General features: G+C 47.4%; 1 protein-coding gene across 1 annotated transcript in view; it reads left to right on the top strand.

Annotated features, from left to right (window-relative positions):
- Window positions 1-1,381: 1,381 nt before the first annotated feature.
- Window positions 1,382-23,913, top strand: part of PTCHD1 (patched domain containing 1) — a 66,622-nt gene continuing 44,090 nt past the window's right edge. The window contains exons 1-3 of the mRNA XM_036439761.2: window positions 1,382-1,535; window positions 1,980-2,050; window positions 2,476-2,827. Coding sequence (XP_036295654.1) covers window positions 2,477-2,827 — 351 coding nt within the window. The 5' untranslated portion in view covers window positions 1,382-1,535; window positions 1,980-2,050; window position 2,476. The remainder of the gene's footprint in view (window positions 1,536-1,979; window positions 2,051-2,475; window positions 2,828-23,913) is intronic.

Below are 23,913 nucleotides of genomic sequence, written 5' to 3' on the forward strand. Positions count from 1 at the left end.
CACCGTGAATCAGCAAAGCGCTGCAGAGCAGCGGCGTGACCGCAGGCAGAAATGAAGATGCTGGGGGAGGGGCACGAGTGGAGCGCTAACAGGGGGTTTCTAGCCCCCCCCCAATATGTACCTCCAGGGGAAGGCAGGACGGAGTGGCATGGGGGGGTGGGGTGCTGGCTGCTGTTGCGGGTGAACTTAGGCGCCTGAGAGGAGCCTTTGGAAGCAGCGAGCAGTGCAGTGCGGGGAAGAGCGAGGCTAAGCAGAGAAAGTGATGGAGCGCACACAGGCTGAGCAGAGCGGCTGCACCCCAGGGCTGGGCGGCGCAGCAGTTGGAGGTGTCGCCAAGGGAATATGGGAAGGAGTGTCTAGTCTGATGGAAGGAAGGCGAGACACCAAAAAAGGAGGGTTTCCCAGCCCAGGACTTCCTGTTTCCAACGTGCAAGTTCCCAAGTTCAGTTTGAGAAGTGCAGGGCCGCCTGGCATGGGGAAGTAACGCGTCCCCAAGTCGTCGCGTTCTCCCATCTATTTCCCTCTCCCTCGCCCCATCCCCTCTCTTCCTCTTCCTCCTCCTGGCCCCGGGCCCTCTTCCCTGGGCTTTGGTTAATATGCATGTCCACGATCAGGAGCGCGGGCCACAGCCCAGGCATCGCGCCTCTGTGTGCGGCTTGACCCCTTCGTATGGGGAGGCCACGCAGGAGCTAGAGAGGCTTGGGATGCGGAGGCTGAGGGCTAGGAGAGGAAAGCCTGGGGACCCCCTCGCCACGCCCCGATCCCCACCCCCACGGCCGGAATGAGCGACTCTGGGGCCCAGACACCAGGATCCGGCAGGGTCTGCGCTGCAGTGGCTGCCCCCGGGGTTGGGAGCGCGAAGCGCAAGGCGCTAAATGGTACCTGTGCTTGGCCGTTCCCGCCGCTGTCGCTCTATCCCGGCCCCAAGCCGGGGCCCGCCTTCTCGGGGAATTCTCCGGAGGGGGGGTTCGAGGGGAACGCTGATAGCCCGAGGCCGGTGCTCACACGCACACGCCCAACTTTGGGGAGCCCTCGGCGCCCTGGGGCTCCCCCGCGCCCCCTGCGGCTCGGCGCGCTCCAAGACCTAGACCGCTATCTCTCCCGGTCTGAGCTAAGGGGACCCCCACTCCCCACGTTCGCGCATCGTGAGGAGGAGACAGGGGGGCGGAGAAGAGAAGGGGAGTCACGCCACGGACTCCCAGACGAGCTGTTCTCCAACATTCACACCCGCACGGGCGCCCGCTCCAGCCCCGCCTCGCCAGGTCCCCCAGACCCGCCTGTGACGACAGAGGGGGGAGGGGGAGGACGGCGCGGAGGAGGAGGAGGAGGAGGAGGAGGAGGAGGAGGAGGAGGAGGAGGAGGAGGCAGGGCGGAGAGCCCAGAGTCTGAAAGCACCAGAGCCCTGATGACCCACTGCTCCAGGGACTGACCATTAGCACCAACACTTTTATTACTGGGGGGACGGGGCGGGGAGGTTGAGGGGCGCGCAGCGGACCTGCCCGACCACGATCCCTTTGGAGCGATCCTCAAAGAGGGTTTGTATAAAGAGCCTCCAACAGGCGCCTTTGGGGGGACGCACCCCGCGGTCCCGCGGAAACTGCAGCGTCGGGATCTTTTAAATGGCTCTTACTTGGAGGGAGGCGTGATCCCCACGTTCGAGCGTCTCCGCTCCCCGCCCCCCTCCCCGCACCCGCCAGTGCGCGCCGCCACCTGAGCTCGGGAGAGAGAGCGGGGCGCACGCAGGCTCAGCCGCCTCCTCTCCGCCTCCCTCCGGGGGAGCTGGGCGCGGAGGGGGTCCGCCCCATGCCCCCGGGAGAACTCTTTACTTTTTGTTTGGGAAATCGGGGCCGTTTGTCTCCATCCCCGGGTCTCCCCGGAGGATAACGGGGAGGAGGAGGCGTGAGCGGCGGGCCGGGGGAGGGGCGCGGGGCGGGCAGGGACTGGGTGTAGCCTGGCATCCTCAGTCCTCGTGTTCCTAGGCTGGCGCGCCGAGTGCTCCGGGATAGCGCCGCCGCTCCCCGCGCCACCCCGTCGTTGGCCTTCGGGTCGGGTGAGTGGGGTCATGACGCGCCGCGGGGGCTGCCCCGGGCCCCTCCCGCGCTGAGCCGGGCACCGGCCCGGCCGCGCGGAGCCCCTCGGGCGGGGAGGCGGCGGCGGGCGGGGCGGGCGCCCGGGGGAGGGCGGGGTGGGGGCCGCGCGGAGGCCGCCAGGCTGGGGGGCTCCCGGGGCCGGCGGCGCCGAGGGCCGGAGGGCGTGTCTCCGGCCCGAGGGGACCCTCCCGGGGCGCGGCGCGGGACTCCCCCCCGATGGTGGCGCCGCGGCTCCGGGAGAGCTCCGGGTGTCGCCTTCGCCTTCGCCGCCGCCGCCGCCGCCGCCGCCACCACCGCGGGCGCCACCGCCGCCGCCGCCGCCGCCGCCGCCCGAGCCCGCGCCGAGCCCGCGCCTCGCCCTCCTCCCGCGCCCGCTCTGCTCTAGGATGCTGCGGCAGGTCCTGCACAGGGGCTTGAGGACGTGTTTCTCCCGGCTCGGCCACTTCATTGCCAGTCACCCCGTCTTCTTCGCCTCGGCGCCCGTGCTCATCTCCATCCTGCTCGGCGCCAGCTTCAGCCGCTACCAGGTGGAGGAGAGCGTGGAGCACCTGCTGGCGCCCCAGCACAGCCTGGCCAAGATCGAGCGCAACCTGGTGAACAGCCTCTTCCCGGTCAACCGCTCCAAGCACCGGCTCTACTCCGACCTGCAGACCCCGGGCCGCTACGGCCGGGTCATCGTCACCTCCTTCCAGAAAGCCAATATGCTGGACCAACATCACACCGACCTGATCCTAAAGGTGAGAGGGGGGCGGGCGCGGGCAGCCTCTGCGGGCCAGCGGCTGGGGCTGGCCGGGCGCGGGGTCCAGGGGGCACAGCGCCGCCTCTCCTAGCCTGGGCGGCTGCCGCAGGGGCTCCTCTGCACCTCGAGGCCATCTGGGGAGCCCCCCAGCATCCCGGGCGGGAGTGTGCGGGTCCAGACCCGGCTCAGCCCCGGCCGCCGCCGTCGCCACCCAGACAGCCGCTGCAACAGTTGGGGTGGCGGCAGCCGGGGTGCCGCGGTCAGTGCGCTTGTTTTGGTTGCAGAGGTCTGGGGGTTGGGCGGCTTTGGGGTCACTGGGCCGGGAAGGAGCAGAGCAAGACGATACGTACTCAAAAGTCCTGCTAGTTGGAAACTAAATACGATGCAGGAGACGGGATTCCGAGACACCCCCTCCCTTTCTTCTTTTCTCTCCCTCCTGGCCCAGGGAGCCTTTGGGGAAGGGCTGTGTGGAGGGGCAGTGAGGAGCGAGGGAATGCGAGGCGGGATGGTGAGGAAAACGCCTTCCTCCCTCCCACCCACCCAGAAAGAAGTGCGGTCCCTGAGGAGGACAGGGGTCGCCCTGCTGCCCTCTTCCCGGGAGCGGGAGCGGGAGCGGGAGCGAGGTAGCCATCTCTGTCTGCTGGGGTAGGACATGATGTTTGTAATTCACAGGTATCTCATCTTTCCGCTCCTCTCCTCCTCCGAAATGCAGAAACTTCCTGGGGAAAAGAGGGGATTCCGCGGATTCGCTTTTCTTGGGGCGCATTGGGGCGCGAGGGGAAGGGGGGAGGGGCAGAGCCAGAGGGTGAGGAGGAGCGCCAGGCTGCGTGGCCCTGCCAGGAGCACAGGGAGGCCAGCAGCCCGTCAGCGGGTGGCTCTCACAGACACAGGCACAGTCATCAGCCTGCGGTGGGAATGTGGTGTGAAAAGTGAGGTTCGTGGTGATAACTTTCTGGAAGTTCTTAAGCAGAGGAGTGGGGGCGAAAGGTGGAGAAGGGGGAGACTTTGGGGGAGAAAAGCAAAAATAGGGGAGACGAGTCCATGCAAGTCCCTGGTGGGCATTATGGGGCTCCTTGACATATGGTGCTTCCCCGGGGAGGGCAGAGCGGAGCCAGTCCCAGGTGGAGCCCTGGGCAGAGAGATTGGGGGGGGGGGCGCTTTTGTGTGGGTCTCTGGTCTGGAGCTGGGATCAGAAGCCCTTTAGATTGCTAGTCCTCTTAGCCCAAGAGGAGTCAGCCAGTGAACCTGGGGGACTCTGTCCTTCTCTTTTCCCCCAAGGGTAACCCCTTATCCCCAGAGACCTGCTAATTTCCCTCCCTCTGTCTGTTGACACATTATCCATCAGTGATTAGTAATGATGGGAATCTGACTAGGGACTCCATGGAATTAGGGCATTCCCACATCCATGGCACACACGTTACACATACTCATCACAGAGCCTTACTACCATGAATCCCAAAATGTTTGCTTTTCTCGCGATTACATTTCCAACATCAAAGTGCCCCCCCACACACACACCCCAATACCTCACTGAGAGTATTTGGGCACACAGACAGAGACAGCTCCAAATGCTTTCTCATGAAAATACGTAGTAGTTTCATCACAGGCTGAAGGAAACTATCCTTTAGCCAATCCTGACAGTTGGAAAGCTGCCCCATGTTTTGCCAGAGGATCTACTAAATGATGTTTCTCTTTGTACCCCCCCCCACCCAAGGTGATGTTTCCACTGGCTGCCCCTCCCCCCCCCCCACAAACCCCCAAGCCTGTGTGATGGGCAATCACCAATTACATTCACTCTCAAGGTTAATGAGACATCAAAAGGCACATCAGATCTCTGCTAAACTGGCCTGTTTGTCTCCGTTTTGACTTTGATCTGTTCAAGACAGAAACCGGTATTCTAAGAGAAAGTTGGAGAGAGGAGGAGGCTGGCTTACCCTCCATGTCTAAAGGGCAGCTTGAAAGGACAACAGTCTTGCCAGCGAATTGCTGGGTGCTTTTTCATGTGCTAGGTGTCTGGGAAAAATCAAAACTCAGTGGCACAGTGCTCAGAACTGATTTCCAGCCGTTGGCTCTCTGGTCCAATAAATTCCAACAGCTTATAAAAACACAGACTTAGGATACTGAGGGGGATTGCCTTTGATTTTATGTATCCGTGTTTTTCTTTCTACATCCAACTCCTATACTCGGTAGGTATGGAGACGGAGGACCGAAAAAGGGACCGTCAGTAGTCATGGTAATGTAAAGTGCGAGAATGAGCACTTATTTTTTCTTTTCTTTCTTTCTATTAGAGGCATGATGAAGACGTGTGTCAGGAGTGGGATCACTGTGTCTGCCCTTACTAGTGTCATGCTGATACTCGGTTGCTGGCATCAGGGACAGCACTGACAGTTAACATTGTACACAACCCCAGCCAGCCCCTGCCTGGTTTATTGCACTGCGTTAGAAGTGAGGTGGGCAAAGCGGAAGTAGGCTCAAGGCACTTTCAGGCCCCAGTAGGAAACTAGAGGAAGTAACTTCCGGGCCATGTCCTTCACGCCTCATAGCGTTCTTGGTCGTACATCAGATTCCCATCAGATTCCAACCTCAGGCTGATTCAATGAAGGAGACCCTTCTTGGGATATTAGTCCAGCTACTTTATAACATTTTATTGACTTTTTACAGAGAGGAAGGGAGAGGGACAGAGAGTTAGAAATATCAATGAGAGAGAAACATTGATCAGCTGCCTCCTGCACACCCCCTACTGGGAATGAGCCCGCAACCAAGGTATTGATACATGCCCTTGACCGGAATCGAACCTGGGACCCTTCAGTCCACAGGCCGAAGCTCTATCCACTGAGCCAAACCAGTTAGGGCTAGTCCAGCTACTTTCTGATCTAAACTGGACTAGACTAGGATGATGACAAAAAATAAAAACCCAGGTTGATTTTTTAAAAATATAATTGCGAGTATCACAGAAAAAAAAAATCCACATTTGAAAAGCAGCTGATCTGATTGGGAGGGGCTTTCTCAAATTTGGGCAAGGGATATGCTTGCCATCCTCTGACCGTGCAGCATAGAACTGGGCCCCAAACTATGAGGGGGGACTGGACTCCCCCAGTGGTTTCCTCTGCAGGCAGTGTGGCAAAGATGTCATTTTGGATGAAAGTTGGGTAGAGCCTGGTGATGCTGGTAAGGGATCAGCCATTAAGTTCTGAACCTCTTTAAATAAATGTTGATCTTCAAAATCTCCTTTTCACCAGAAGATTAAATTTAGCTCATTATCATATTTTAACAGAAAATACACGATGTTTCTCTCAGAGCAAATTTCTGGGTAGTGTCTCAGGAGCTTAAATAGAGATGTTCTGTTTTTTATTTCTTAATCATCTAAAATGAAGTACAAGAAGGTCTTGTTGATAATTGATCTGCGCTGTGATCAAGATGATACTTGGTTTATTCCAGAATCATCTGTGGAGAGCGAGGAACCAGTTCAGTCCGCTCTTTGAAATGATGCTTTCGCCTTTATGACACTTTATAAAATGTAAACATTAGGATGTTTAGATACAGTAAGTGCCTCGGGGTAGGCAGGAATGCGCTGTGGTTCCATTTTACAAGTGCGAATACTACTCTTTAAATATTAGCTGATTTGTCCATGAAAAAAGACAAAGAGAACCAGGACTGGCTGGGACCCAGGGTGTTTGAATCTCAGCAGTGCTCTTTTCACTGTAAAGCACTGCCTTCCATATGATAAACTACTTGAATGATTTAAAATGAAGGATATTTGACCAAAGTCTCTTACTCATCCCATACCTTTGTTCTTAACAGTGGTTAGTGGATTATAAGAACACCAGAGGCCCGGTGCATGAAATTCGTGCAAAAGTGGGCCTTCCTTCCTACTTCCTGGCTTTGCCCAGAAGGTCATCCGGAAGCGAGTCTGGTCTAATTAGCATGTTATGCTTTTATTATTATAGATTCTCTTGACCTATTCTTCCTGATGTCAATGAAAAGTCACAGCGTGATGGGCAAAAGTAGGCTTCCAATGTTAAGTATTTGAAACGGAATTTATCATTGTGTTATTATGCATTAATTATTGTATTCTTTTCCATATGAACAACTGTAAACCTACGTTGGCCCCACCCTGTACAGAAATTCTGAGTACCCAAAGCAAAACAGAAAGCATTTAGAATGAGCAATATCCAAAGACAGAAATATTGTATCTTTTACTGAAAAAAAAAAAATCTCTGGATGAGGAACGTGGTAATTGGAAGTGTGAGGCTGTTCATTGGCCAGGTTCAGGTAGACTCAGCTCTAGTGCCTCACACAGTCCCTGGCACCTCATGGACCCTCAGTACATACTTGTCAAATGAGCCTGCCCTGCTCTGGCCGGCTTGGCTCAGTGGATAGAGCATCAGCCTGAGGACTGAAGGGTCCGAGGTTCGATTCCTGCCAGGGGTACATGTCTGGGTTGCGGGCTCCATCCCCAGTAGGGGGTGTGCAAGAGGCAGCCAATCCATGGTTCACTCTCATCATTGATGTTTCTATCTCTCCTCCCTTCCTCTCTGAAATCAATAAAGAAATATATTTTTTTGAAAAAAAATCACCAGCCCTGGTTTACTCAGAGCCTTATGTGGTAGGTAAAGAAAATTCCCCAGAAACCACTTGAAAATCGATTTTCAAGAGGATATTTTTATTTCTTCAACTTTGCAGGCAATTGATAGGCTTCTTTTTTTTCCAAGAAACCATTTCTCTGTCCTTGTTAATCTCTGTAAATTTCAGGTTTGAAATTGGGTAGGTTCTTTGCAGGATTTCCGCCCCCCCCCCCCCGACCAAGGGAAGGACACATCACTAAAATGCAGGCGTACTTCTTGTTCAAATACCGGGTTTCTATTTTATTGAAACTTTTTATGTTTTCCAAGAAAGGCAGCATAATTGCTAGCTCAGGGTCACGGAGACCTGGTAGCTGGATGGGGATCCCAGCTTTTTCACGCACTGCCTCAGCACGTCCCATCCTTAAAGGGACCACCAACATTTCTTTCCCTCCAGTCTAAGCATTGGCGTACGCAAGCCTGTTTTCAATATTAGAAGTTTTTACTTTTAAAATATATATATATCCAGCCCTAACTAGTTTGGCTCAGTGGATAGAGCATCGGCCTGTGGACTGAAGGGTCCCAGGTTCGATTCTGGTCAAGGGCATGTACCTTGGTTGTGGGCACATCCCCGGTGGGGGTGTGCAGGAGGCAGCTGATCAATGTTTCTAACTCTCTATCCCTCTCCCTTCCTCTCTGTAAAAAAATCAATAAAATATATTTTTAAAAATAAAAAATAAATAAAAAATATATATCCCGACAAAAACAAAGCAAAATAGGAGGTGGAGATGGCATGTGGCTCTCAAAGTAAAAAGTGTTTCCTCTTTAGTCCTTTGCCTGAAGAAGTTCCTGTCCTGTATTCCAAACCTCTTCTACTAGGACATTTTCAAGACGTCAATACTGTTAACCTCGAAGGCAGTGGCTCAACTGGGGTGGCTGTGTCCCCCGGGGACACTTGGCAATGGTTGGAGGCATTTGTGATTGGCATAACTGGCAGTGGGTTGCTACTGGCATCTAGTGGGTGGAGATCATGGATTCTATTCTATTGTTTGTTTCTTCTGTTTTATTAGTTTGGGGGGGGTTGTTTTGGGTGTTTTTATTTTATTTTATTTTTTTATTTTGGGGGGGGGGTTGTTTGTTTGTTTTTTGTTTGTTTGGGGTTTTTTTTGCAGCTGCAATGATTACATAAAATGAAAAACTGCCAAAATGTTCTAGAACTTGGGGGGCAAATACCATGACCTCTCAGGAAATGCTCTTTGGGGCAGTTGGGCAGAGACCAGATTTTTCAGTGTGGCCTTCCCCATGGTACAGTTATCTTGTAGCTCTGCCCTCTAGGGTCTAAATCCCGCCGAAGAGGAACCCTAGAAACAGAATGCAGTCTGAGCTGCTTGAGTGGCAAAGCTGCCGAGCTGACCCTGGCCTTGGGACTTGTCAGAGTGCCCGTTCCCGGCTGTTCTGACCCTCGCTCTGGAGCAGTCACTCCCTGGGCTGGGCTTGTCCAGAGCATGTGAGACCCCCCTGTGAGCTGGCGCTTTGCTACCTCGTCCATCTGCTTTGTGTTTCTGAACATACAATGTCCAAAGAAGAACTTGCATCTAAGGGACCGGGAATCAAAGACCCCTGGGCTAGCAAGGCACCTTAAAGGTCACGTCCGCAGAGGCTAATGCAGCAATCTGTGTTCAGCATCTCCGGGTGCTTTGTCTGGTGACAGGCGCTGTGACATCGTGGGCCGTCCAGTCCTTTCCGTGAGTTTTCTGAGTGGCAGATACTTTTCGAAAAGATTAAGCCTCGACCTGACAGGGCAGTATGTGTGTATCTGCTGGACCAGCCAGCTGCCTTTTCAATTGTCTTTGAATTTTTCAACGATGGCTGACATTCAATATGGTCTTTGTGTTTTCAGGCGAACAGCATAGTGGTTTTGCGCTTCATTTTTGCACTCGGGGAAATTTAAGAAGAGATCAGGATTGCTTTTCATTCTCCTTTGATTTCATAGGCGGCATAATCCAGATAATCGAAGCATCATATTTTTCTAGGGTTGTCTGGTTTCTGAGTACATTTCAGTTGTGTGACTAGTATCCTCCGATGCCCACCTGGCGCGTATCATTTAGATTCGGAGAGCAATCTTTCACTTCCCTGTGTGGATAAGCACTTGGGACAGACTTTGGGTAAACTGCTAATTAAAACTGAACATTTAAATATAAAGCTGGAGCGTGAGAAGAAGCCCACCTTTTCAATGACTCATAGGATCTCCATGGATGCTACATTAGACAGAGCAGGATGATTTTTTTTTTTTAATTAACACAAAAAGGGAACCTCTCAGGATTCGCCTGACTTACAAGCCTCCCAAAACAGCTGTACATTTAACTGGCGACTCCTTGGGGTAACTGAGAGGAGAAGAAGTAAGTTCAAAGAGATGGTCTGTTTCCTGCCTGAGAAGTTGCGGCAGCTCTTGGCACAGGAGCTAGGGAGAGGCAATGCGCTAGGGATCTGACCAGGTTTGACTTTGTGGGACGTGCCATCTGGTAGCTGACTTTGGGGCTCAGTGTGAGCCCCGAGTGATGCGTGAGCTAGACCTTTGAAGTCACCTGCTCCGTAGCACATCACAGCAAGCAGGCCTGTCTGAGGCGCTGCCTGTGCTGCCTGTGCTGCCGCCACATGCCTGGAAGGCCACACAACTTCCAAGGAATCCTGCCAGACTGATTCAATGACCAGCAGGGGAGGTGAGTAATCTCTAACCTTTAAAGGAAAAAAAAAAAAAAAAAGAAAGAAAGAAAGAAAGAAAGAAAGAAAGAAAGAAAGAAAGAAAGAAAGAAAGAAACAGAAATCAACACCACTTGGTATTTTATATGGGAAACCCTGAATACTGGGTCGTGCCTTCAACTTCAGAATGCAGATTTTGAACAAAAGGAGGCAATGAGGGGATGGGCAAGCTATTTTTATCTCCTAGCTCTCGAAGAAATCCTCTTGAGAATATTGTTTCTGGTATTTTGAAAGAGGCCCATTGGGCCCGGACCGGTTTGGCTCAGTGGATAGAGCGTCGGCTTGGGGACTGAAGGGTCCCGGGTTCGATTCTGGTCAAGGGCATGTACCTTGGCTGCGGGCATATCCCCAGTAGGGGGTGTGCAAGAGGCAGCTGGTCGATGACTCTCTCTCATCGATGTTTCAAACTCTCTATCTCTCTCCCTTCCTCTCTGTACAAAATCAATAAAATATATTTAAAAAAAAAAAAAGAAAAGAAAGAGGCCCATTGGTAGGTCTTCTACTTTAGGTTTCATTTGTGGGTTCCATGTACAATCGAGATGAGGATTGGGGTACAAGCAGTTACCTTGAGGGTTAATGTCCAAAAACACCAGTAAGGAAATCCTATATAATAAAAGGCTAATATGCAAATCGACCAAACGGTGGAATGACTGGTTGCTATGATGCGCACTGACCACCAGGGGGCAGACACTCAACACAGGAGCTGCCCCCTGGTGGTCAGTGCGCTCTCACAGGGGGAGTGCTGCTCAGCCAGAAGCCAGGCTCACAGCTAATGAGTGTAGTGGCAGTGGTAGGAGCCTCTCCCACCTCTGCAGCAGTACTAAGGCCCCCTCAGAGGATGTCCGCCTGCTGGCTAGTGGGCCTAAGCCAGCAGGCGGACATCCCCCTAGGGGTTCTGGACTGTGAGAGGATGCAAGCCAGGCTGAGTGACCCTCCCAATCCCCAGTGCACGAATGTTGTGCACCGGGCCTCTAGTGGGGACATAAAAAAAGGGGGTAGCAGGAAGCCAGTCAAGGGAATATTCTCAAGGCAGCATCCACTGTGGGCACCCAGGACTCCGTCTCCCTAAAGAACTCTGGGAGGCACTGTAGAACATGTGACCAAGTAACCCTAACTTGAGATGAAGAAACTGGGTGTTTACTCCCCACCTCTCCAGCCACCGTTAGATCCAGGAGCATTAAATAAACATCTGGTCATTTCAGATGCTATATGTATCCCTATAATCAGAATTGTTTGTGTTGTTGTTTTGTAAAAGAGCTGCAGGGGGTTGCAGTAAGTGGCCTTGACATGCAGGGGTGAGGGTGAACTGAGAGGATGTGGTTGGGACCATGAGAACATCTGCCCTAAGGGTCTGACCCCCCACCTGGAGTTACGCATCTGGAAGTTGTGGGTCCACATTCCTAGGGGATATTCATCCCTTCGCTCAACAACATGGCCATGACCCCCGCTCCATGAAGCTTACAGGCAAGAATGATCCAGCATAGCTGTTTGGTTTATTCTTCAATTTGATAAGCAACTGCCATTTTGCTTTTTGTCACTGGATGGTGGTAAACATGATTCCAGACAGGGCCTGGACACCAGCAGGCCTTCTGGTTTTGTATGCCAACACCCCCTGCATTTAAGTACCCTGCCCCTCTTCCCATTAGGAATACAAGAGAAGCCTACAGGTCCCCATTTTTACACATCTACATTTTTTAAAAATTTAATTTATTGGGGTGACATTGGTTATTAAAATTACATAGGTTTCAAGTGTACAATTCTATAATGCATCATCTGTGTATTGCATTGTGTGTTCCCCACACAAAGTCAAGTCTCCTTCCATCACCATATTTGATCCCTTTTATGCTTTTCTCCTCACACCTCCCTTTCCCTGTGGCATCCACCATACTGTTGTCTGTGTCTATACGTCTTTGCTTGTTTGTCTTATTTGTTCATTTGCTGCTTTCAGTTTTATATCCCACATACGGGTGAAATCATGTGTCTTGATGTTTTTCCATCTGAAAGGTAACAAGAGAACAAGATGGCCACTTCACACATCCTCTTTTATTGTTCTCTCAAACTGCATTCACTCCCTCTGTCAGACATACTTGTCTCCTACTTTAGGAGGCTTTCCGGAATGGCTCCTTCCCTCCTTTAAAGCCATCTGACTTTCAGTCATAGCCATATTCTTGAATGCTTAGCTATACACTATTACATAATTTGCTGTATTGTCACGTTAGTTTCTCTTGAGCAAGATCATAAGCGCTTCAGGCATAGGAACAATGCCTCATATTTTCAAATCTCTCTTAGGACCTGGCATAATGTGGACTGTGCAGTAGGTCCTCAATACATTGTTGCTGGTTGATGACTTATAGGATGGAAAATGTCCTCTCTTTTCCCCATTAATTTATTTTGGTCAAATATAATTTGGTCTGGTAGCACGGCCATGTCATTTCTTTAAATCTGTCTTCATTTTTTGGTTCTTGATAAATCTTGGTTCCAAACTTGATGGTGAGCAATGAGCATCCATTCTGCTTCAGGATCTTCTGACATTTACTTTATATGAGGAGACATTCTTAGGAAACCCCACAACTGACCACCTTCTCTGGTCCGAGTACAGTTTGGAAAGGTGTAAACTTGATCTCCGTATCCAGTGGCCCATTCCCATGTGGGAGGGCGGAACACTCCGCAGTTCCCAGGGAGCACCCTGGAAGCCAGCTCTCCACTACACGTGTCCTTAATTACATGAACTAAAGTCTCAAAAATTGGGCCACCAGTCTACTCAAATATAAACATGAAGCACATTTTTAAAAAATCATTATAAGTTCTCAAAAATCTTCACGATAGTCCCTTAATTTTGTGACTTTTCACTGTTGTCATTTGTTTTTGTTCTTGTTTTGGTATCTGGTGGTCATACTGAGTAAGCTTGATGGCTCTTAGGCTCTTGAAGGTACCCACACATCACCTGGGCATGTAGGGAAAATACAGATTCTGATTCAGCCTAGGGTGGGACCGTGATTCTGAATGTCTAACAAGTTCTCAGGCGATACGCTTCTGGTCCAGTGGAGTCCACTATGAGTAGCAAGGCTCAGATTCAGCTGTTGTGAACAGAACACTGGGTTTGGAGTAAGGAAAGCCAAGTTCAAGTCCAAGTTCTTATAGTGATTTGGGGTAAGTCTCCTAACCTCCCAGAGAAGCAGGTTCCTCATCTTCACTGGATGCAATAGCTTCCCCCGCTCCCACTCATGGTAAGGGTGCAATGAGATACGGTATGTGGAGACACTGTGTAAGCCTATTCCTTAGTGTTTTGTAAGATGTGTTATCAGTATTGCTTTGAAAATGACTATTACTTCCTCATATGTGCCAGCTTTTTCAGAACCATTATTGCCTGTTGGGTAAAGACACACGGAGGCATTTTTTTTCTTTGATCCAACAGGCAATAATGGGTGCTCAATCTGCATTCTCAATGCTTAGATTGGCAATTTGTTGGTCTTTAATGACGCCATCTGAGTCATTATAGACAATTGGATTCGTCCTACTGCTGTGCATGCAGCTCCTAAGTTCTTAGGCAGAGCTGTCAGTGGGATGGGTGCATTGCATTCCAGCTCATCAAGTGCTTTCTCGGGGCTCAGAACCTCATAATCCATCTTCATGCTTGACAGTGCTTTGCACACATAGGAAGCCTCCGTTTCCTGTCCAGAGAAGTGTCTTTGGAATAAAAAGTTCCGGGAGACTGTGGGCTCCTATTCTCATATTATCTTCACCACTCCTCACAATAGGGCATGCCAAAAAGGGATTCTCTAGCAATTTAGGTGAGAGAGTTGATAACTTGCCTCTCTCGCTGAATTTACATGATGACAGTGTTTCCCTGGGAAATTTTGCCAACATAAATACACAGGGTGGCCAGATTATTATAATCTCTGAATGCATAAGAATCTGGCCACTCAATGTATATACATGTATATTAGAGGCCTGGTGCATGAATTCGTGCATGGGTGGAGTCTGGTCAGCCTGGCCAGAGGGAGGGGATATGGGTGGTTGGCCAGCCTGCCTGCTGGTCGAACTCCTGGTCAAGGGGACATTTTGTGTATTAGTCTTTTATTATACAGGATATACACTGAGTGGCCAGATTATTATGTGTTCAGAGATCATAATAATCAATGGAGATCTGCAAGCACTTGAAAGGGGAGAGAGTGGTCAGAGTTGCCAGAGACCAGGAGGGACAGGCACAGTGAAAATGTCAAGTGTAAGTTTCTGCTTAATTGGGGTTTTAATAATTTAGAATATTGTATTCCACCACCTCCTTTCCTAAAGTTTCAAAGAAATCTATAATTATCTAGGATCCATGTCAAATCCACCAAAGAAAATCTTTTTGCCTACCTGATTCTCTATGCCTACACACTTCAAACAAAACAAACTTCAGTGTAAGTGAGGATGAGAAGTTCTCAAATTTGAATGTGTTTTCAAATTCCCTGGGAATTTGATAAGCATGCAAATTTTGATTCAGTAGGGTCTGGGATAGTAGGCCTGAGGTCCTGCATTTTTTAAAAAAATATATTTTTATTGATTTCAGAAAGGAAGGGAAAGGGAAAGAGAGATAAAAACATCAATAATGAGAGAAAATCATTGATCGGCTGCCTCTTGCATGCCCCACAATGGGGATCGAGCCTGAAGCCCAGGCATGTGCCCTTGGCTGGAATCAAACCTGAGACCCTTCAGTCCGCAGGCCGACGCTCTATCCACTGAGCCAAACCGGCCAGGGCTGAGGTCCTGCACTTCCAACAAGCTCCCAGGGCTGTGGCTGCTGGTGCTGGTGTGAGGATCACCTGGCTAAAGCAGTGGCTTTGTGGTCCTGAGGAACCTTTGTGTATCCTTATTAATTAATTGCTCGGTGCCATGTAATTGCCTCCATACTCTAAAGCAGTGCTCCTCCAACTTGAGCAGGCATCTCCTGGAGGACTTGTCCTAACATAGACTTGGGGTCTCACTGGAGGAGCTTCTGATCTGTAGATATGGGGTGGGGACTGAGAGCTGGCATTTCCAGCAGGTTCGCATGGTGATGCTGTTCCTGCTGGACCACACTTTGAGAGCCACTGCTATAAAGCATCCTAGTAACTGGCTGCCAGGACTAATTCCAAAAAGGCAGAGTCAGTCTCTCTCTCTCTCTCTCTCTCTCTCTCTCTCTCTCTCTCTCTCTCTCTCTCTCTCTCTCTCTCTCTCTCTCTCCTCCTGACCAAGAGATGCAAGGAGGGTGCAAAAGTTACTTGTGCAGCAATTAATTCTGAATGATGCTGTAATAGGTGTTTGCAAAGGGTACTGCATAAGTCTGAACCTTTTACTTTTATAGTTTAAGGCAAGCACATTGGACAGAGCACCTGCTCCGCTGCCTGTCTCAGATAAACACCCCCGACTCTCTCTCTCTCTCTCTCTCTCTCTCTCTCTCTCTCTCTCTCTCTCTCTCTCTCTCACACACACACACACACACACACACACACACACTGTGGCTGTTGTTGCTACCTTCCCCGTGTGATTGCCAAAGCTTCCTTTCTTCCAAAGACTTCCCACACACGGTCACCTGCCACTTGCCTTTACAGAAACTTCTTTTACATCAAACCAGAAGACACAGCAGGTACAAACAGGAGGTACATGTCGCATTTCTGAGACAAGGACCCAGCTCTGTGGTTGCCAGAGGCATGGTGTCCACCATGAGGGCTCTGGAAGCTAATGCCCAGTTTCAACCACTGTCTGATGTCAGTGCTGTTAGAGGTGAAGTGGAACTGCAGTGAAGTTCAGTAAGTACTGTTTTTGGAATGGTGGAGTAGGGGTTGTGTCAGGGACCCCAATTTCTATGTCTGAGGCTGTGAACCCTTAATGTGTCCTTGATCAAGTCACTTAACCTCTCTGGGGTCTTCATTTCCTCGCCCATATATTGGAATCAACTTTATCATCATCATAGGGTTGGGAGATAACGTGTGAGCAGATTATATCAAGTGTAACATGGCTAAAAACACACAAATCTCAGTGTCTGCACTCAAAGCACACATGTTTGCCTGGGGCAAGGATTCCCTGGGAAGAATAAATACCTTAGTTGACATATTTCACATCACGATCTTCTTTTGTTAAAAAAAAAAAAAAATGCTTTTAGAGTCAGGGACTACTGTCTACTAACCAGAAGTTTTGCTGCCATGGCCTCATACTCCCAGATGATGCAATATTACATCAGTCTATATTTTTATTTTGAATGACCCAAGGAGAATAAAAATAGCATATTTGTTCAGCCACTGTCTACACTGCGAAAGCCTCAGGGGTGCACTATCCAATTCAGAAGCCACTAGCCATATGCAGCTATTTGATTTAAATTTAATTAAAATAACTTCATTTCCTCAGTTGCACTAGCCACTTAAAAAAAAATACATTCTATTGATTTTTTAAAGAGAGGAAGGGAAAAAGATAGAAACATCAATGAGAGAGAAGCATCGATCAGCTGCCTCCTCCACACCTCCCACAGGGGATGTGCCCACAACCAAGGTATGTGCCCTTGACTGGAATCGAACCTGGGACCCTTCAGTCCGTAGGCCAATGCTCTATCCACTGAGCTAAACCGATTAGGGCTGCACTAGCCACTTTTCAAGTGCTTAAAGGCCACATGTGCCTGTCCTGGGCAGAAGAGACATAGAACATTTTTATCATCAGAGAACGTTCTAGTCAACAGTACTGCTTTTCACAGATAAAATAACTGACATCCTATACCTTAACTAATAAGCAGTGGAATCAAGATTCAAACAGGTCTGGTTTCTAAAGCATCATTTAAAAAAATAACTAGACCACATTGCCTCCATGAAATACAGAAATAGATTAGTAAGGCTTGGCCCCTTGTGTCTGACAGCCTTGAAGTAGTATTTCAATCAATAACAAAGTAAGGAGGAACTTTCAGATTCAGCATGTAGAGACCTTGAAAGTTATCACTCCAATCTTACATGGGGGGGGGGGGGGCGGAACTAGACAGGCTAAAAACCAATGACTTTAAAAAATATATTTTTTAATTGATTTTTTTTTTTTTTTTTTTACAGAGAAGAAGGGAGATGGATAGAGAGTCAAAAACATCAATCAGCTGCCTCCTTCACACTCTCCACGGGTATGTGCCCACAACCAAGGTACATGCCCTTGACTGGAACCAAACCTGGGACCCTTGAGTCCGCAGGCTGACGCTCCATCCACTGAGCCAAACCGGTCAGGGCCCAATGACTTTTCTTGCACACATCAGAGAACTGAGGTCATTAGGGAAATTGCCACCCCAACATCTGTAGAGACAGGCACATCTATGGAGACACAAACACAGTCTGTTTACCTGAAGCAGAAACCTCAGGTAGAAACACTTAAATGGTAATTTGGACAAATTGCTGGAGGCTGAATGTAGAATAGCATGAGAGGTCAAGGCTCCTGGGAGCTGCACTCACTATGTGTGTAGGAGCAGGGATCATAGGTTCACTCTTTCTTAGGCTTCTCCTCCAGAAACCCTACCATATTCCAAGATAAAAATTGTGCATGGAGAGATAGAAGAGTAATCATTGTGAAATCTATCATCTTCTTCATAACAAAAACCTGCTCTCCAGGGAAGAGGATTGGTCAAAGCACAATTCTGAAACTTTATCCTAGATTCCTAGAGTGAAAACACCCTAGAACATCCAAGAATTGTAGGAAGCCACCAAAAGGTATAACATTACACACAATTAGAAAATGCTAGAAGAAGAAGAGGGAATGTAGCAGAAGAAATATTTAACGTAATAATGGCCAAGAACTTTCCAAAATTAGTGACAGACACTAAACTATAGATCCAAGTAGCTCACATAACACAGGAAAAATAAAACCACACTTAGGTATATCATATTCAAGTTGCAGAAAACCAAAGACAAAGCAAATCTTGAAATTGGGGAATACAGAGACATCTTAAATATAGAGGGACAAAGATAAAAATTATATCACACTTCTCATCAGAAAGCACAAGCAGGAAGAGAGGAGAGTGAAATATTTAGAGTTGAAAGGAAAAACCACCAACCTAAAATTCTATATCCAGGAAAATCATGCTTCAAAGTAAAGGAGATTAAAAAAAAAACTTTCTCAGAAAAACAAAAATTGAGAGAATTCATTACCTGCAAACCTTTCCGGGAAGAAATGTTCTTTGGCCAGAAGGAAAATTATAATAGGCCAGAAAACTCAGATCTACATAAAGGAAAAAATGAAGGCAAAATAAAATATTTTTTCATTTTGCCGAAACCAGTTTGGCTCAGTGGATAGAGCGTCAGCCTGCGGACTGAAAGGTCCTGGGTTCGATTCCAGTCAAGGGCATGTACCTTGGTTGCAGGCACATCCCCAGTGGGAGTGTGCAAGAGGCAGCTGGTCGATGATTCTCTCTCATCGATGTTTCTAACTCTTTGTCCCTCTCCCTTTCTGTAAGAAATCAATAAAATATATATTTTAAAAATATTTTTTTTTCATTTTATTATTCTTAATTTATCTAAAACATAACTTTAAATCAGTAATAGTAACAATATATTGAGAGATTATAACATATGGATAAGTGGAATAAATGTCAGCCATGTCACTTGGGACAGGAGGTAGAAATTGGGAATACTCAAGTATAAACATAGCCCACATGAAGCACACAGTATTATTTGATGGTGAACTTAGAGTAGGTTATGTTATATTGTAAGTTCAAGGGCAACCATTAAATTTTTTAAAAGAAGTCTAATACCAAGAGTTTTATAAAATGGAATACTATAAATTCCCCAAGTAAGACAAAGCAGAGAAGAGGAGGAAACAGAATAGCTATAACCATGATAGATATTAATCCAACTATATCAGTAAGTGCTTTAATATGAGTAGTATACGTACCAATTAAAAGACAGTGACTATCAGAGTAGATTAAGAAAAAGTAAGTTTCAGCTATATGTTGTCTACCAGAAGCCCACTTTAAATGTAAAGGTTAAAAACAAAAGTGATAGTGAAAGGTATGTCATGCTAACACTAATCAAAAGAAAGCTGAAGTAGCTATATTTCAGATATGGCTGACTTCAGAACAAAGAAAGTTATCAGGAATAAAGAAGGGCTAAAGGAATCCATTCTCTAAGAAGACATAACAATCCTAAACATGTATGCACCTAACAACAGATAATTAAAATACATGAGGCAAGAATTGATAGAGCTAAAAGGAAAAATAGGTAAACCCACAATTATAGTTGGATATAAAATATTTAGTCAGAGGTAAGGAGCAAGATGATAATACTATGGGCAGAGTCATATTCCAACTTTTGTAAGGATAGCTCTGAGAGAAGTCTAGAAGATGAAGAGACAAGATACTGGAGATAGGGACGTCTCCTTTGAATAGGACAGTGGCACAAGGAGGAAAAAGGGGATTAAGATCACCATTTACAAAACTGTTTTAGAAATGTTTCCTTTGATGCTGAAGAAAAAATAAAAAAGGTTGTGGCCAAATAAGTTGGAAAACGATGCATGTAGTATTCCTAGGTTTAATTACATTAGCATATCAAAGGCTTTAAGAAGTTCTTCTGTAAAAGAAATCTACTTAAGTCTGTCCAGCCCAGCATTCCTTAAATTTATTTGATCATAGATACTTTATACTTTTTCGGTGACTCCTATTAACATCCTAAAGAACCAGTGTCCTTTAGAACACACCTGAAAATACTATCCAAAAAAAAAAAAAAAAAAAAGGAAATAGAATCAACAAGATTTGAGGTTTACCGAAAAAAAAAAAAAAATGGAAAAGGGTGATAGTGGCTTAGAAATATCCCACATGGATAAGTAGAAAGAGGATGTTGCTTTCTACAGGAAACAAGTAGAAGGGCAGTTTGGAGGAAAAGATTCAGCTGTTGTATATTTACCAGTTGAAATACTGCCATTAATACATATTTGTAAGTCTTTAGAAGGCAGATGGAAATTCGGATTTGGAGTTGCGAAGAGAGTTGAAGTATTGATGTGAACCGGAGATTGGTCAGCATGAAGATAGCAAGCCAAACCACAGAGGTGGAATTAATTGCCCAAGAAGAGTTTATTTGAATGTCACAAAATCAGAAGTGCCAGAGACAGAATCTTGGGCAATATCAAATGTATAAGGTAGGCACATATAAAGGAGTCAGTAAGACAGATACTGGAAAGCCGAGTTGAGGGGTAAGAGGAGAGAAGAAAGCCATGTCATGGAAGTCATGGGAGAGAAGGAGGTCCAGTCACACCACACACACTGAGCACCTCTGTCAGGCACATCCTGGAGGATACAGCAGTGAAAAAACCATACCCGATGCCTAAAGAAGCCCTCTGGATTCCCGTGAGAATCTCAGCATGCTTACCCATCATATATCCTTAAATTTTATTTTTGTAGAGAATATTACAGATGTCCCTCATTTTCCCCTTTGCCCCCTTCACCCAGCTCCCATTCCCACCCGACATACTACTTTGACCCCACATTTTTAAGTTAACTACTAAGAGTTTAAGAAAATGAGGAGTGAAAAGTAGCCGTTGGATTTACCTGTTGAGAAGTCATTGTTGAGTCTTGGTTGATGCTGGGATAGAGTCTAGACTGGAGTGGTTTGAGAAGTGAGTGGGAGGTGAGGAAATGAAGTTAGCAAGCATGAGTCCCTGAAGTATAGTCAGAGACAACAAATGTAAATAGCTCCTTAAAGAAGGGGAGATGTGGCAGAACTTGAAAGGGAAGTTGAGCTAGTGAGGTCTTTTTTTTTTTTAATATGGGAGAGAGAGAAGCATATTTCAAAGCTCATGGGAAGGAACTAATAGAAAAAGAGGACTTAGGAGAAGAGGGGATAAACAATACTAGGAAGAAGGAAAGGAAAGCCCAAGCCCAATTGAAGGAATTGGCCTTAGAGACAGGGTAGGCCCTGGGGAGGATTGAAAAGATAGATAAGGGTATTTTTATGAATATGTTAGCAGCAGATAGAGAGTAATTCTCACTTGATGGCTTGGCGTTTTCTCTTTAAGATAGTAAACAAGGTAGAAAGTAAGCCTTTTGTCAAGTGCTAAAAACAATGCTAAAAAAAGTGAGCGTTTGTCTAATATCTATGGGCTTGGAGAGTAATGAGAAGGGAATGGAGAGTCTTGGTAGCAAATCTGAAGTAATCTCTTGCCGAGTATGAAAGCAGAGAGACTATCTCTCCTTCCCTTTGTCTCAACATGGGCAAAAGCAGAAGAAATGGAAGTGGAAGTGAGAGATACATCGAGAGAGTTCACATTGGCTATGTTTAAATTTCAGAAGAAGAATGTGAATGACAGAGGAGGGATTTGTTAGCTCCATGGGATTTCTGACATTTGAATGGCGCGTCAGACGAGACTGAAATGACCTAGAACGGTTCAGATAGAGGTTGGGATGGTGTGACCTCCAAGGATGACACAACTCCTTGTGAGTCTTCAATTAGTTTAAAGTAAAAGGTTAAAAAGAAAACATTTTAAACTCAAAGAGATCCTTCTGAGAATGAGGAGCAGCTGTTCTCCATCATCATCTAGGAAGTAAACAGGCTCCATCATTCATTCGGAGGGGAGACAGGTTTGGATTTGTGTTTCGGAAAGAAGTGGTGGCAGCTGGGAGGACTGACTAAAAGAAGAAAAACAAAAGATGTGTTAGGAAACTCTTTCTGTCATCCAGATAGATTATGGGGGCTGGAACCAAATCAGGAGCAATGAAAATGGAGCACAAGAGGATGCATTTAAGAGATGTTGAAGGTAAAAATCAACAGGATTGGATGAATGATTTATGGATTGTCAACCGTGGCTGTGTATCTAGGCCCCTGGGAAGCTTTAAAATACAGATGCCCTCACCCTCCCCCAGACATTTTTTAAAATATATTTTTATTGATTTCAGACAGGGAGACAGTGATAGAAACATCAATGATGAGAGAGAACCATTGATTCATGTCCTACCCTGGGGATCGAGCCCTCAACTGAGCATGTGCCCTGACCAGGAATCGAACCGTGACCTCGTGGCACATAGGCCAATGCTCAGCCCCTGAGCCACGGAAGCCAGAGATCTTGATTTAGAGGTGTGAAGTTCAGCCCAGGCATCTAAGTTTGTAGGTTTCCCACATGGTTCAGATGGCCCGGGTCCAGAGCAGCTGGCTCGGGCTGAGGAAACAGGAAGTGCAGGGTAAAGCTCACAGGCTTCCAATCCTGATCCGTCAGGCCTGAACCAGCAGAAGATGAGGAGGCAGCAAAGAAGCAGTCTGGCTACATTGAGGGAGATAGCCCACCCACTTCCACTGCTTTATGTTGAGTGAAATTGTAAAACATTGAGTTACAGCCTCATTGTCTTCCCCCGGCTCATCTAAACAAATATTTTTAAATGAAAATGAAACCATTCCATTGAGCCATCTAAACATCACCTCATTTTATTCAAGCAACAGCAACTTTCTATCAACCCCCAATTTTGAAGTATTTATACAAACAAAGAAATCCCCAGCACAGCGGCTGTCTGGTTGGAGAACAAGGTGAAATTCTGTGGTTTTGCTGCTGTCAGCCTCTCAGCATGTTCTAGAAAAGCCCCTTCCACCTTGCTGCAGGCAAGTCTTTCATTTGGGGTTGGTTTGGTTTTGCTCCTGGGAGGTTGCTGTGTGGCATCCATCCAGGTGCTCCAATAGGTGCGGAGTGTGGTCGCCCATGCCTCTCTCTGCTCTCCTGAGTCAGCAGCACTGCAGGCAGAGGAAGGCTCCCAGTCACCTGTTACCGCTAACAAACCCCCAGGTTCCATGAAAGGTGCTCCGGGACCTCAGAGCCTTGAGTGGGAACAGCTAATGTCTTTTACAGGTGACCCGCCAAAGCCACCAGTCTCTGCCTCATAAGAACAATCTGAACTTTCCCCACAGGTTGCTTGCTACCTGCTGGAATATAACTCTCTCTCTCTCTCTCTCTCTCTCTCTCTCTCTCTCTCTCTCTCTCTCTCTCTCTCTCTCTCTCTCTCTCTCTTGTTGTGTGCAGCACTGTGAAAATGTTTCCATTTCAAAAGGGTCTGCTCTTTAGCATTTCAATTTTCCCCTTTAAGCACATTTTTACCCCCTTTTCACTTAAAAAAGTTACAAAGCCTGCTAGTATCCATTCTAATCATGCATAAGTACATGGTGACATCATAAGCACGTTGCATAGTTTAACCATTACTTAAACGGTTAATGTGGGATAGAAAGCATTAAGATGGCATTTACAGGGATCCTTCTGTGTTCCAGGTTCTTTCTCCTGCCTATGCTATTTACAGGGTAATGAAGCAACTCCTATGATCTCCATTTCTTAAATGAGCCAAAACTTAGAGATCTGTAGTCTGGTTTTTATATATTTTTTAAATATTTCTTTATTGATTTCAGAGAGGAAGGGAGAGAGAGAGAAACATCAATGATGAGAGAGAATCATTGATCAGCTGCCTGCTGCACGCCCCCTACTGGAGATTGAGCCCTTGGCTGGAATCGAACCTGGGACCCTTCAGTCCACAGGCCAATGCTCTATTCACTGAGCCAAACTGGCTAGAGCAGTGGTCGGCAAACTGCAGCTCATGAGCCACATGCAGCTCGCAAGCCACAGTTTGCCGCTCTGTTGACTAATGAGTTTGCTTAATCGCAAGAAACAACAACAGCCTGTAATTATTGAAATCTAGAGTCTAAGTCAGTGTTCAGCAAACTCATTAGTCAACAGAGCCACAGTTTGCCAACCACTGGGCTAGGGCAAGGCTGGTTTATGTTGATTTAGATAAAGCTACTTCACCTTGGGAAAGGAGACAGGA

The sequence above is a fragment of the Pipistrellus kuhlii genome, unplaced genomic scaffold, assembly GCF_014108245.1.
Source record: "Pipistrellus kuhlii isolate mPipKuh1 unplaced genomic scaffold, mPipKuh1.p scaffold_m20_p_16, whole genome shotgun sequence".
NCBI classification, from domain to species: Eukaryota; Metazoa; Chordata; class Mammalia; order Chiroptera; family Vespertilionidae; genus Pipistrellus; species Pipistrellus kuhlii.